Source organism: Quercus lobata, unplaced genomic scaffold, assembly GCF_001633185.2.
Source record: "Quercus lobata isolate SW786 unplaced genomic scaffold, ValleyOak3.0 Primary Assembly Scq3eQI_2000, whole genome shotgun sequence".
Taxonomy (NCBI): Eukaryota; Viridiplantae; Streptophyta; class Magnoliopsida; order Fagales; family Fagaceae; genus Quercus; species Quercus lobata.
In genome coordinates this window covers 23,404-37,700 of record NW_022154722.1, presented here as the reverse complement: position 1 = coordinate 37,700, position 14,297 = coordinate 23,404, and the positions used below count along the sequence as shown (strand labels likewise).

The 14,297-nt window shown below is 32.0% G+C and overlaps 1 protein-coding gene across 4 annotated transcripts; it reads left to right on the top strand.

Annotated features, from left to right (window-relative positions):
* Positions 1-2,838: 2,838 nt before the first annotated feature.
* On the top strand, positions 2,839-5,749 carry LOC115973129 (protein TIC 20-II, chloroplastic-like). 4 transcript variants are annotated; one of them, XM_031093373.1, is made up of 4 exons: positions 2,839-3,081; positions 4,006-4,039; positions 4,160-4,243; positions 4,787-5,749. In XM_031093373.1, exon 4 carries the CDS (start codon positions 4,998-5,000, stop codon positions 5,607-5,609), a length of 612 nt encoding a protein of 203 aa, XP_030949233.1. In that variant the 5' UTR covers positions 2,839-3,081; positions 4,006-4,039; positions 4,160-4,243; positions 4,787-4,997; the 3' UTR covers positions 5,610-5,749. The 4 variants fall into 4 exon arrangements, with proteins under 4 accessions (XP_030949233.1, XP_030949231.1, XP_030949234.1 ...); XM_031093371.1 differs by having other exon boundaries at positions 4,146-4,243; XM_031093374.1 differs by having other exon boundaries at positions 4,139-4,243.
* The last annotated feature ends 8,548 nt before the right edge of the window (positions 5,750-14,297 follow it).

Sequence of the window (14,297 nt, the reverse complement as noted above, 5' to 3'; positions counted from 1 at the left end):
AAAGTTAGAAATCCTTTTTTTTTTTTTTTAATTAGTAGTGGAGAATAAATGGATTTTTTTTTTTCCTTTTTGGATTTTGAACTTCTTAAGAAGGGCAATATATATATATATATATATATTTTTTTTTAATTTTAATAGTTGTCAATTTGATTCCTATTATTTTTAATTTACAGCTAATTTGGTCGCTACTGTCAAATCACAAATTTTCTCACATTTTCTTACACTTTCTTAGTAAATAAACAAAAAATACAAATCAAATTTACCAATTTCTAACTCTAGTAAACACAAATTAACTTAGCAATTAAAAGAAACCCAAATTTGGACCTAGAATGACTGCAAATTAAAAATAATATGAACCAAATTGATTACAATTTGAAAATAACGGTTGCGTCAGATTGATTACTACCAAAATGCATAGATCAAATTAACACTAATCCCAAATGTGGGGACCAAAAATATATATATATATATATATATATTTTTTTTGCTACCCAAAAATGGGGGTTAGGTAAGCTACACCAACTCCTGGGCAGGGCACTCAAGTTTAGACCCGCGGCCCAACCCTTAAGGATGTCCCCAACGAAAGATTGCTAGTAGTGGGATTCGAATTTAGGTGAGTTAGACGAAGTATCCGAGTCATACCAACTAAACCATCCCCGTTGGCACCAAAATAATATTTTCTTCTTATTAAGATTTGGAAAAGAAGAAACATACGGCAGAATTACCCCAAACATAGGGCCAATATTGCGCAAGGCTCTTGAGGATTTGGGCCCTTTATTTTCTTTATATGGTCTAAATTTGGATTGTTGTCGCTATAAAAAAAAGGGCTTCATGCCTAGTACTCTTGTGATTACTGCTTTATGGTGCTACGGCCCATTACAACTTAAATGAATAGTTTTCATTTCTATTAGGTTTTATCAGATAAACAGAGAAACTAGGATAACAATCTTATATTATAATTCAACTAAAACACATATGAACGATCCTTTTAGTCGGAAGATTTAGTAATACAAATATAAGAATTAATTTTCTAAAAGGAATTTTATGAATTTAATTGATTTTGCACGCTTATCAATTTTTTTTTTTTTTTTGATTTTGCACAAGACAAAATTAGTCAATTAATTCATATTATGTGTTTAATGTGCATGAAGTCTACGTTAAATCAAAAAATGATATACAATAAAATATTTTTGCATTTTTATTGTTTGTGACTAAGACTGATTTGTGAGGAAGACATGGGTTCTAATTATTTTGATCTGATGATAAAGAGTTATTATCATGAATGGACGTCATATCTTGAAACTACCTAAAAAAAATTTGTGAGGAAGAGAATGAAGAGGCTGAGAAGGGAGAGGAAGAGATTTGTGAGGATGAAAATGAAGAAAAGATCTGAATGTGTAGGTATAGCTAAGTAGGATTGGAAAAGTAAAAATAATTTAAATGAGTGGATGAGAACAGTTCAAGATAAGAGTTAAAAAAAAAAAAACTAAACTAAACTAATTGTGGAGAAAGGAAAGAAAGGATTGGACGTGGGCTAAAATTTTTTAACTTTTGACAATACTTAAAGCTATTTTATCTATTTTACCACCTTATTTTATAAAACATCCAACGTCAATGATTTTATTTTAATATTTAATCACTTAAAATAATATAAATAAAATAATATAAAATAAATATCTACTACAATAAACAATAGCCACAACTACCATTTGAGCTACAATGCACAACTATAGATGGTTGTGCACGGTAGCTAATGAGTTAAATTTTCTACTTATAGCATACTTTTTGTATATTGTGATGTTAAAAATAGCATTTTAGTAATTTCATACTATCAATATGGATAATCTTAGGAATTTAAAACTTCTTTCTACCATGCAATTTCCCACCCTCATGTCACTTTCTCTTCAACGGTACTTATTGATTGATTTTTAAAAAAAAAAAATTATAAAATAGGCTGAGTTATAACTTATAATACTTATTTTCTGGACCCTACTTTCAACTTTAGATAAAGAGCTACAAACTTAATTACTGCTGCTCCAAGTTTGTTAACAATTTCTTTAATCTTTTTAAAAAATATTGTTCATACTGCCTAGGATTTTTAGGTATTGGGAATAATTATGAATTAATGTCATCTTTAGCATAAATTTTAGGTATAACAAATTATTATTGGTGTTGGATTTTTTTTTTTTTTTTTGGACTTATTTAGAGCTTACCACGTAGGTTTGAAATTCTCACATTTTTCCATATCATCACTATGTAAAAAAAAAAAACCTATTTTTCACTATTTATCCACCTAATACTTCTTCTAAAAAGTAAAACTAGAACCTAATAATCTATATATATCTATTTATACTATAAAATAGAAGTTTCTGACTTTTTTGTTTCTGACTATTCTTGGAACTTCGTTAGACCTTATAACATAGGGTTTGAAACTCTCACATTTTTCTATGTCAGCACTATTTAAAACAAAAAACAAAATAAAAAGGTTGCCTTAGCAGACACCATTAATAGCAATTTATTGTGTTAACAATAGTTTTTTTACTTTCCTTTTACAGTTTTTTGTCTTTTTTTTTTTCAACTTTATGTCAATATTTTTCAGCTTTATAAACTATTGGATCAACCTCATCGAGAGAAAATAAATATTAAAATAAACTCTAGGACCAATTTTATGTCTTTTTTTTTCATTTATTCAATTTTTTTATTAAATAAGACCCACATTAATCGGTCCTTAACAAAGTTCCTGTTAACATTTTCCCAAAAAAAAAAAAAAAAAAAAAAGTATTTTTCACTATTTATCCACCCGACATTTCTTCTATTAACTAAAACTAGAACCGGATAATAAAAAAAACTCTCCCTCCCCAAAAACTCATCTCTCAAAAACGTAAGACCCCAAAAGCCATCTCCCCTAAACACTCTTGAAAAAACACTCATTAGCGTAAAAGAAAAACCCAAACTGAAAAACCCTATTGAACCCATAGCTAACGCATCAATTGCTTTTCTTCTTTCTCCATCCAGTCTCTGTCTCCAAAGCTTCCACCTTTGCCGGTCTTCTTCGTTTACCAGTGGGGTCTGTTCTTTCAGGTAGTTCTGCTTTTCTCTATGAATTTATGTTTAAAAAATAGTGAGAAAAATTGAAAACTGAGATGTCGAAGTTTCATCAAGTAGAGTACAGGTAGATAGTATTTGGCAAAACCCAGATATAAATTGTTGTCAACATAATCAATAAATTTATTGTTGTTATTTGCTGGGTTGTTGAGTTGTTGCTTCTGTTTTTGTCTCTTAATGTAATATATATTTTGTGTTCTTTAGTGAACTGCATTGTATTAGTGATGTGAAAATTAGTTATAATTAATACCCATTTTGGTGCCAAAGCATATGAGAAAGTGATTATTGGTATATGGGTTGGATGTATTTACAGTTTCTAATGGCATTATTCATTAGAAATCAAAAGGCATATATTTTACAACTTCATTCAAAGCTTTTTTTTTTTTTTTTTGGTGCAGTTGACCTTATACACTTTTTAGAATTGTGGTCTTTGATTTAAAAACAATTAGATTTTCCCCGGGAGGATCTTCTCACTTCGAACCAGATTGAATTGTGTATTTTTAGGTTTGAACTTGAAGTTACGAAATTAGTCAAGGTTAATGGATAAATTTTGAAGACGAGATAAAAATCGTATTATAGGACATCCGAAATTTTTATTTGCTAGACTTGCATTAGATTGGAAGTTTTAGGACATTGCTTTGAGATTCTTTTATGTAGTAGTGATGAGCTTCCACAACTTATAAGGTAGTGGAAGTGCTAATTAAGCTACAAGACTTTTGGCTTCCTTTATATTTTAAAATGCTTCATGTTTTCTATACCTTTTTATTTTCCTTTCCTAATTATCAGGTGCCAGTATAAACCTTAGGCTAGGGAGAGAGATAAAAAAAAAGGAAGAAGAATAGGAGGCTGTGGGTTATTAGCAACAAATAACACTGAAGTTATGCTTGAATTTCTATGCAGGGACTTTCACTCTATTTAACTGGAGCACGTTCAAGTGAGCTATCAATCATAATGGCCATGCTCTTTTGTTTTTATTTATTTATTTTTTAATGTACCTATATGAGTTAATTAAATTGTTCTACCCTTTTGTAAGTAATTAGGGAATGATGTCCAGGGGCTATCAAGGCTATTGGAGCATTTAAAGCCAACTGCAGTGGCTGATGCAGATGTGATTTTCAGTGTGGAAAGTAAAATACTGGTGAGTTTCATTTCTTTTATAATGTATAAATTGTGTTTAACATTCATGAGCTTATAACGTGGTGAATAGTGCTTATGAACTGTTAGTTAAGGTGCCTTGCAAATAGCTTGACTAGGCTCTTATGATAAGTGGGACCAAATTGATCATAACAGAACAATCACCCTTCAAAAATATATGATGAATGGCTGTTGGTGTACATTATGATAAATTTGCTTGAATGGAACTCCAAAAATTGCTTTTTAGATGTTATTTAAAGTAGAATTAAAAGTTCATATGCTTGATGCAAAGTGTTTTGCTCTGTCACCTGTTGCTTGAAGTTTACTGCCTAATATGTGTAATTATTATTGGGAGCAAAACATGATCTCCCTTCCTTAATTTTCCCAGGCACATACCTCATTTTTAAATGAATCAGAGTAACAAAGTCGTGTTTTTTTTTCCCTTCTCAGTGCTTCTTCCCATGGAACTTTGTTGCCAATATTAAAACCTCACAAAGAGTCTTTTTTTTTTAAGTCCAAGTTCATTCATTATTTTTTATGTTTGCAGGTATTAGGTGAAGCATATCAAATTTAAAGTGATCCACTGCATCTTCTCAAAAAAAAGAAGTGATCCACTGCAAAGAGATGCTTATTGTTATACATAATTTTTCTAATACTATCCCGTGCATTTAGTGACTAGAAACAATTAACATCAAAACTAGAAAACTGAAAACCCCATTTCCCTCTTTCACTCTCTCTCTCTCTCAAACCTCAAAAAGATGGCTTCCATCCCTTTCCTCCGCCTCTCACCCACCACCACCACCTTCAACCTCAAACCCCCCTCACTCCCTTCCCTTCGTATCATCAAACCCACATACACCCCACCACACCCACGAAAACTCACTATAACTCGCATGTCCTACAACCCAACACCAGCCACAGATCGCTTGATCTCCACCATAGCCTACACTCTCCCTTTCTTCAACTCCCTCCAATACGGCCGCTTCCTCTTCCACCAATACCCACCTCTCGCCTCTCTCTTCAACCCTCTCCTCCCCCTCCTTTCTCTCTACAGGTCCATCCCTTACTCTTCCTTTGTTGCCTTCTTTGCTCTCTACTTGGGTGTTGTTAGAAACCCAAGTTTTTCCCACTTTGTTAGGTTCAACTCCATGCAGGCTGTCACTCTTGACGTGCTTCTTGTGCTACCTGTTTTGATTCAACGGGTTTTCAGCCCCGCTCGTGCTGGGTTTTGGTTCAAGGTCATGGTTTGGTTCCATAATTTGCTGTTTGTGTTTGCTGTTTTGTGCTTTGTTTATAGTGTGGGGTGTTGTGTTCTTGGGAGGACACCCTACTTGCCTTTTGTTGCTGATGCTGCTGGTAGGCAGATCTAAGTGGGCACCTTTACTTTTTTTTTAGGCATTTCATCAAACAGTTGTTGTTTGTGGCATTTTGTCGAACACTTTGCTGTTTGTGAGTTGTGTTAAATTGATAAATGATAAATCTGTGTACCCTTTTTGGGTTTTTGGTTTTGGATTAGGCTGCAACTTGTTTTTTAAGCTCAAGGTACAAGTAAGACATTTGTATTGTGCGAATAGTTGTTGACGAGGCATTTTATACAACAATGTGAATCAAACAATGGGCTGCCTGTGTTTGTGGACAGTAGGCTAAAATCTTGATGTACCCTGTCTTTGGAGGGTGAGTTTCTCTTGGCATTTCTTAGTGAAACTTCTTTTCTGGGGTTTTGATACGGTATAATTGGTTTTCTTTTTCTTTTTTCTGAATATACGGTTTAACTGGCAAAATTTGCTCTATAGGACGATTTTAGAAAAATTTTAAGAGAATAGCACACGAACAAAATTATTTAGTTATGTAGCACATATTTGGAATTCAAATTTGTTAAATTTCAACTCAAACTTGAGTTCTAGCCAAAACTCGAGTTCCAAAAAAATGTGCTACATAAATAAATAAATAAATAACTTGTATGTGTGCTATTCTCCTAAATTTTTTTCTAAAAACGGCTATTTGGCAAATTTTGCCTGGTTTTTAACTGGTTATGAGTAAGGTTAAGTGAAGGGAAACTTTGTTTTAACTTTTACTTATTGTTAGTTTGTGGTAAAACTTACTCAAAATTGCATACCTTTGAAACCATATGCATGCTTAAATGTAATTGTCTGCGCTTTATTATTATTATTATTATTTTTGTTCATCTTCTTCTTCTTTTGTTGGGTTGTCAGACTGTTGTTGTTTTGGTTAATCTTAATATTGTGCCTTCTTATGAATTTCTTGGATAAGGTTTTTGTGAGAGGCATTTAATCAAACAATGTTGTCTTTAGTGTGAGCCATCACAATTTTTAAAACCTCAATGAGTTATAATGCCAAGCCTAATAAGTCAAAACGCAGTGACCCGTAAAACCTCTCAAAGAACAGCAAATAAAGTTGCATTTGCATCCACCCTATAAAAGCCTTTCAAAGAACAATGACATCAGTTCACAAAATTATAAAAATTTCTTCTTTTAACTTTTCATGCAATGGATATCACAACACAAGACCATTGATGGCTGTAGGCTTGTATCAAAGTTTAATTTACCCCAGCCCATCAAACAGGTTTTTTAAATGACTAGAGAAAATGTTTTTAATACTACCATGGAAACTAACTTTGTTTCAAGTGAGAGAAATATGATCACACATGATAGCAATATTGGGCTTGCTTCGCATCCAAGTTGAGTTATTGTGTGGGGTTATAAATCAATTTGATCCATTTGGTACTGGAAGAATGATGGGCATTGAATTCAAATGGAAACGCCGAATAAAACATACCCAGGCCTACAATGAAGAATCCGCCCAAATAATCTGAAGATGCAAATTAGCAATGGTGAGAATAATATCCAATGCAATTTTCCATAAGAGGAATTTGAATTTCTATCTCTCATGGATTTTGGACTTCCATAAATTCAACCTATCACACCTAAGTTTTAACCAGCTCCTTGCGGTTGGAGAACCAACCAATTCCATTGATCTCGTGTTTGTAATTATACCGTTCAATTTCCCTTTACACTCGATCTCAAGAATCCTTTCTTCATTTTTTTTTTTTAAAAAGATGAATAATTTGTGGTCCTAGAACTACTCTTTTTGTAATCAAATGTATGCTTTTTGTAATCAAACATAGGAATGCTCACGAATGTTGACTCCTTGAACCAAAAAACTACAATAAAATTTGGGGTGGGGGGAATTTAAGAGGGATTAATTTGTGTAAACCAATGGTAATGTTATTTGATGAATAGGTTGGGAAAAAAGATTGATTAAACTATCTATATCATCAATGATGACTAACTTATCCACCATATAAAAATTGTTCCATCCACCACACAAGTGGACCCACCTGATTTTATTGAGAAAGTTGTGGGATCTATACGTTGTGAGAGAAATAATGTATGTTTTAGATGTATAAAATAATTACTATTTAACTTTAATTATATTGCATTAATCCACTAGGATCTAGATGGTCTCCATGCCTTTCCCCCTCCCCCTCCCTTTTTTTTTTTCAAATGAATCGCATTTTTGGTTGGATTGTTAGAAACAAGAAGCTAATGGTCTATTTGGTTTTACTTTTAAAGAAATGTGGATTTAATGGCGTTAAATCTTTTTAAAAGTACTCTAATGGTGTTAAAACTATTCTAACTAAAATTTTCAAATGTTTGGCAATATCTTTAAACCTCATGAAATGCAGTCGAACCTTAGAGCCATTCACTGGTATACTGGTCGGATTTGCCTTTCTCCCAATATCATAGTTTTAAAAATTAGACCAAACCAGCTGGTTCAACCAATTTAAGCGAAAACTAGGCACAATCCAATTTGATTATCATTGAAAATCAGAAATAGGTGAAAAAGCAACTTCAACTAGATCCAAATGTTTTGGTCAAAGGAACTGTGGACTGGGGTGCCAATTTTGTTTATATTTCAAAACATAAGCATTTTTAGCCACAAAAAAAAAAAAAAAAAAATCAAATATTAACCCCGAAAAAATCACAATAATTATATCTTGTTTGCACAAAGACTGAAAGGGAGTGTGCTAAAGATAAAATGTGATCCTTGAATATTTTTTAAGGTTGATTACCTTTAATGTCTTCAATTTTATCTCACCGATCTTTTAGTTTGAATTTTGCACCAAAGATGAGAGAACACAATAAGAATGTGAGAGTATTCTTAAAACAAAAGAAGGCTAAAGTGGAGATGAGTAAGATACGGAGAAAGGAGAAATGAAAGCTTGTAAGGGTTCGTTTAGTGGGGGTAATTTTAGGGGGATGGAAAAGGGAGAGAGAAAATTGGAGAGAAGACAGTTTTTGTAGATGTTTAGTTGGAGAGATGAGAGAAGGCAAAATTGTTGGGTTACGTATGTTTTCTCCCCAAATCGGGGAAAAAACTTGAGAGAAAAATTGAACACAAAAGGGGCTGTTTGCTGGACCAAAACGCCTTCCTCTAGAACATTCAAATGAGTTCATTTTTTTTTTTTCATTTTCTTTTTATTTTTTCCATTGGTTTTCTTATCTAGTTTTGGTACTTTTTGTTATTGTAGACACCCCATTTCATTCCAACCTATATCCAAATCTCCTGGTCCTAATTGGTCCTAATGACAAGAAATCAAATTTCTACCAAAATGATTAACATCGTGTGTGGAGCCCAACGAGGATGAAAACCCTATGAGTGATCCAATACAGTAAAAGGCCAAGGCCAACTGTGAAGCAGGAAAGAAGCCCAAAGCCCAAAAAAACCATTTTGACCTAATTTGGCCAAGGCTAACAAAGAGTGCATATGACCGGTATATGATGTGTACGCACTCTCTAGACAAAAAGCTTTAAATCACTCCATTTTTATTTTGATGAGATTCTAGGGCAACCAACCTAATCAATTAGTTGCCCAAATATCTCATCAAACCCTAGACACCCATTTCCCCAATAATTACCACCATTTTCAATATCCAAAAGGTCAAAAATTTTTACCCTAAAGAAACTCTGCCAAAATCCCCTCGAAATACTTAAACCTAGAGTTCAAGGCTAGAAGGGTAGAAAGGTTGAGTACTAGATTGATCTTCATCCATCCTTTTGGTTGAAAGATAGTCTCTTCCTCATCTGTGTCCAAACTTCTAGTTGATTCAAGCTTGCAAGCACATCACTTAGGGTGCTTCTGTCAACCCTAATCAAGTCATTCTTTATGTAAGAATAGTAAAGTATCCTGCGAGATTGTAAAGGAGATCTTATAACAATTATAGCTACGAAGAAAGTGAAAGCTATATGATAATGAGTGTTTGGTTAGATAGAATTGGAAATTTATCTATGATAGTAAAAGAAGGGTAATCAATTAGCAAAAGGTTTAGGTCATTTCTTAGCAATAGCAAGGAAACTCATTGTCTGTGATGGGTGTACTTTTTACCAACACAAAGAGCACTGTTTTTATCCTTTTTTTGGATCTTAGTACGTAGAAGATGTAATCTATATCAAAAGAGAGTTGAAACAACACATGATACTTCATGTGAAGAAATATAGTAATATTTGCTAATATGTGCAAGCTAGACGGAATGTAATTTGAGAGTGGCTAAATATTGTGCAAGCTAGACGGAATAATTAGTTCTATAATTAATATACCCATTCATTCAATAAGATATTATAATAATTTAATAACCAATCCATGTTAATTATATATTTTTTCATCATCTTCCTATTAAAAAAAATAATTTCAAATTGATAAAATAAAAAGAAGAAATTAAAAGGACCTAAAGAGAGAAAGTGGAAATACAAGATTAACATTGTTTGACCTTACAAAAAAGCAATTATATCATATAAATTATATGTTACAAAAACTAAGTGTAGTACATATAGGAGTACGCTTAGCTAATTAAATGCGTGGTAACTCTAAAACCATGTTAGTCCATGGTAATATAAATTCATAGTAATTCATGGAATTTATACAAAACCATGATATGCGTATTTACAATAATATTCTAATTTATTTTAACATCTCTTCTTAAACTCAACGTAGAGGCTCGAAAACACCTAAAGAAACATATGATTGTTTAGTAATCCATAATTCCTCCATCTTTTCACTAATCCTTTTCTGTTTAATATTTTGATTATTTCACATTTTTATACTTTACAATTTTCATACAAAATTAAAACTTTAAATAATTAGAAGAGTATAAAAATAAAGTTGAATTTTACCTTTTTTTTAAAAAAAGCAAAAGCAATCAATTGCAGTAGATACTTATGAAAGGGCTCTTTCATCATATTGAAAATTTCTAAACTCAATGGACTCAACGGAATGGAAGATCAATAAAAGAATAATTACTTGGTCACATGCATTAAGAAAGATATATACAAAATTATTGGAAAAAAATAAATCATGAAACCGTTTTTAAAATATGAAAAATTGTTGAAGGCAACTAAGTAAATTAACCCATGTATAAACAATATATAATAGTTTAGATTTAAATTACATTTTTTATGATGATTACATGATTTTATAACTGATTATTTATTTTTATTATAGTTTCCATTAATAATTGTTGAATTAATGTTGTTTTCAATTTTGTCCTGCTATTTAAAATTCTGATTTTAATTGCCACAATGTGCCATACGTAATTGAGTTTAAGTAGTTAATTGTTTAATTAACGTTGTTTTCAATTTGGTCTTTAATTTTGCCCCGTTATTTGAAATTCTAGCTTCGCCATAGTATGTTACTGCATAATTAAATTTAAGTGGTTTGAAAACAGTGAATATATATGCATATTTTTTCCCATCTAAAAGGGAAAAAAAAAAGAGATAATTATTGGTTCCACTCAATCATACACACTTGCACACCCGAATACATGCACATGCATGCACGCAGAAGCCCACGCGTCAATGCACGCAGACACACACAAACCACAAGAACAGATCGAACACACACACACACACAAAGTGAAAAAGAAAGAAGAGGTCTCAATCCGCCTGCCCAAGACAAAAACATGTTAAAGTTGGGATCGTACGTGGGGTACCCTAGCTGATTCATACATATATAAAATAAAATAAAATAAAATAAGCACCCATTATAATCTTGAAGCTTATCAAGCTGTGTCAAGAGATGGGAATGTCAAAACCAATAAAGTAGAACAGAGCTAGTTAAAAAATGAAAAAGCTTCATCTGCAGTGGTTTTTAAAAGTGAATGTGAATGGGACAATCTCTAACGACAATCTTTATGTAAGAAATAATAAAGTATCCTGCGAGATTGTAAAGGAGAGCTTAAACAATTATAGCTAGGAAGAAAGTGAAAGCTATATGATAATGAATGTTTGGTTAGATAGAATTAGAATTTCAAATGTGATAGTAAAAGAAGGGTAATCAATTAGCAGAAGGTTTAGGTCATTTCTTTGCAATTGCAAGGAAACTCATTTTCTGTGATTGGTGTACTTTTTACCAACACAAAGAGCACTGTTTTTATCATCTTTTTTTTTTTTTTTTGGGGGGGGGGGGGGGGGGGGGGAATCTTAGTACGTAGAAGATGTAATGTATATCAAAAGAGAGTTCAAACAACATACGATACGTCATGTGAAGAAATATAGTGATATTGGTTAATATGTTAGCCAAGCAAGCAAGCCTATTGAGAGTGGTTATATATTCTACAAGTTAGACCATCCAATAAGATATTATAATGATAATAACCATTTCATCTTAATTATATTTTTTTTCCATCATCTTCCTATTAAACAAAATAATTTCAAATTGTTAAAATATAAAGAAGAAAAATAAAAGGACGTAAAAGAGACAAAGCGGAAATACAATATTAACACAGTGACCTTACGAACTGCATTCATAATAGAAAGCCCATAACAATTACATCATATAAATTATATCTTTAAAAAACCAAGGGTACGTAGGGTATATACATAGTAGTACATTAAGCTAAAGTTTGGTTACCCATTAATCATTTTATAGTCAGTCCATGGTAATACAAATTTATAGTAATCAAGGAAAAATGAGCATTTGCCCATAATTTACAAACTATATAGCAAAATGCCTCTACTTTGAAACTATTTAGCAAAATACCTGTGTTTTTGAAACTCAATTTTAACAAAATTGAGTTATAAATGAAACTCGACATTAGCAATTTCGAATTCTATGTATATTTTGTCACTTAAATTTTTTTAAAATTTAAGTGGAACTAATGTCGAGTTCTACTTAAAAATATACATAGAACTCGATTTTGAAGATATCAAGTTTTACACAGAACTTGATTTTGTTAAAATCGAGTTTAAAAAACAGGGGCATTTTGCTAAATAGTTTCAAAATATGGGCATTTTGCTGTATAGTTTGTAAATTAGGCTCTGTTTATTTTGAAAATATTTTACCGAAAATATTTTCATTTTATGGTGTTTGGTTGCATATTTGAAAATTCATTTACAAGTGTTTGCTTCAAAAAAAAAAAAAAAAAAAAAAAACTAACTTCCGTTAGAAACACAGCCATGAATCAAACCACCCAAACTCAAATTAGCTAAAAAAAAGAAGACACAATTTGCCAAAAAAAAATCAGATCTGCAAAAAGCCATAAACACAGATTTGCAAACAAACAAAGAAAAAAAAGCCAAATTTGCAAGGACACCGGTCGAGGTCTATAAAATTTTTGTGTGACAGGGTTTAGCAGTGGAGATTTGTACAAAACAAACCCAAATCTACAGGGCTTAGGAAAAAAAAAAAAGAAAAAGAAAAAGAAAAAAAACCTAGATTAATTAGCGTCAAACAACAAAACAGCAATACAATTGCTCCATGAAAGTCATGAGCAGCCGCCGTACATGCAGGTAATTACTTCCATCTCTAAGAAGAGTGGGGTGGCTTTGCAGGTTGTGCTGCATGTGGGTGGGTGCTCTCCCTATCTGGCTTGGGCTAGAGTTGGGAGTGGTTGGTCTGTGAATGTAATCTTTATGCGTAAGACATTGTAAAATGTAAAATGTTTTATCAAAATTCTAAGCGTAAAATATTTTACTTCTTCTTATCTTAATTTTACAATTTAACCAGAAAATATTTTACAGTTGACTAGATTTTACAACAAAACAAATATGGCAAAATGTGTAAAATATTTTCTTAAAAATATTTTATTTTGAAACAAACGGAACGTTAGAGGCAAATACTTATTTTTCCCATAGTAATCCATAGCTTTCTACGAAACCATGATATGCATATTTACAATAAGATTCTAATATATTCTAAAACCTCTCCTCAAACCCATTGTAGAGGCTTAACAAGTCAAGCCTGGAATGAAAGCCTCTTAATGAAAAGAATTATATCATGTGTAAAATAGTACATCATGGAATAAAAAATGCACAAACGTTGGCAACAATGGCTGGTCTATGACAATGAAGGCCAAAAAACAGCTACTAGGATTGAAGAATGGCAACACCAATGACTAGAGAGTGATTGCATACTAAGACTAAATGATGGCATCATTGGTGTCCTAAGGAACTTTGGTAGAGGCATGGTTGCTCGAGGATGAAAAAAGTGAACAAATTTTAGTTGTAGTAGTGATTGGCGAACATACGGTAACTAGAGAATGGCAAAACTAGGAGCAATGTTTGCCAAAAGAAATTTGCATATGATATCCTCACATATGTTGAGGGCATGTGTGACATCTTTTTGGGCTAATTGTTTGCACCATTTTGCAAATTGGCTTTAGATTTTTCAAGTGTTGTGCTAAAAAAATCTGAATAGATACTTAGAATGTCGACATCTAAGAGGAATGATGCTTAAGTGGATAAAAAAAACGTTGTTAGAGGGAGGCACTATCGTGAAGGAACGCCGGATAAGAAGGAACAATGGGGGATAGAAGATTCAAAACTTTAGCTGACGCATTTAAAAATAGAAATTAGAAGAAAAAAAATGATATAGAAAGAAAAATCACTGATGAACTTGTTTCCTTAGGATGTTTACATTTACATTTAATTTGATATTTAAGCTAATTAAAAGGATGTTTCTTAAGGTTTAGAATCAACAACCAACCATGGACAGTATACTTGGTATTATATATATATATATATATAAGTTTTTGTGTCGGTACA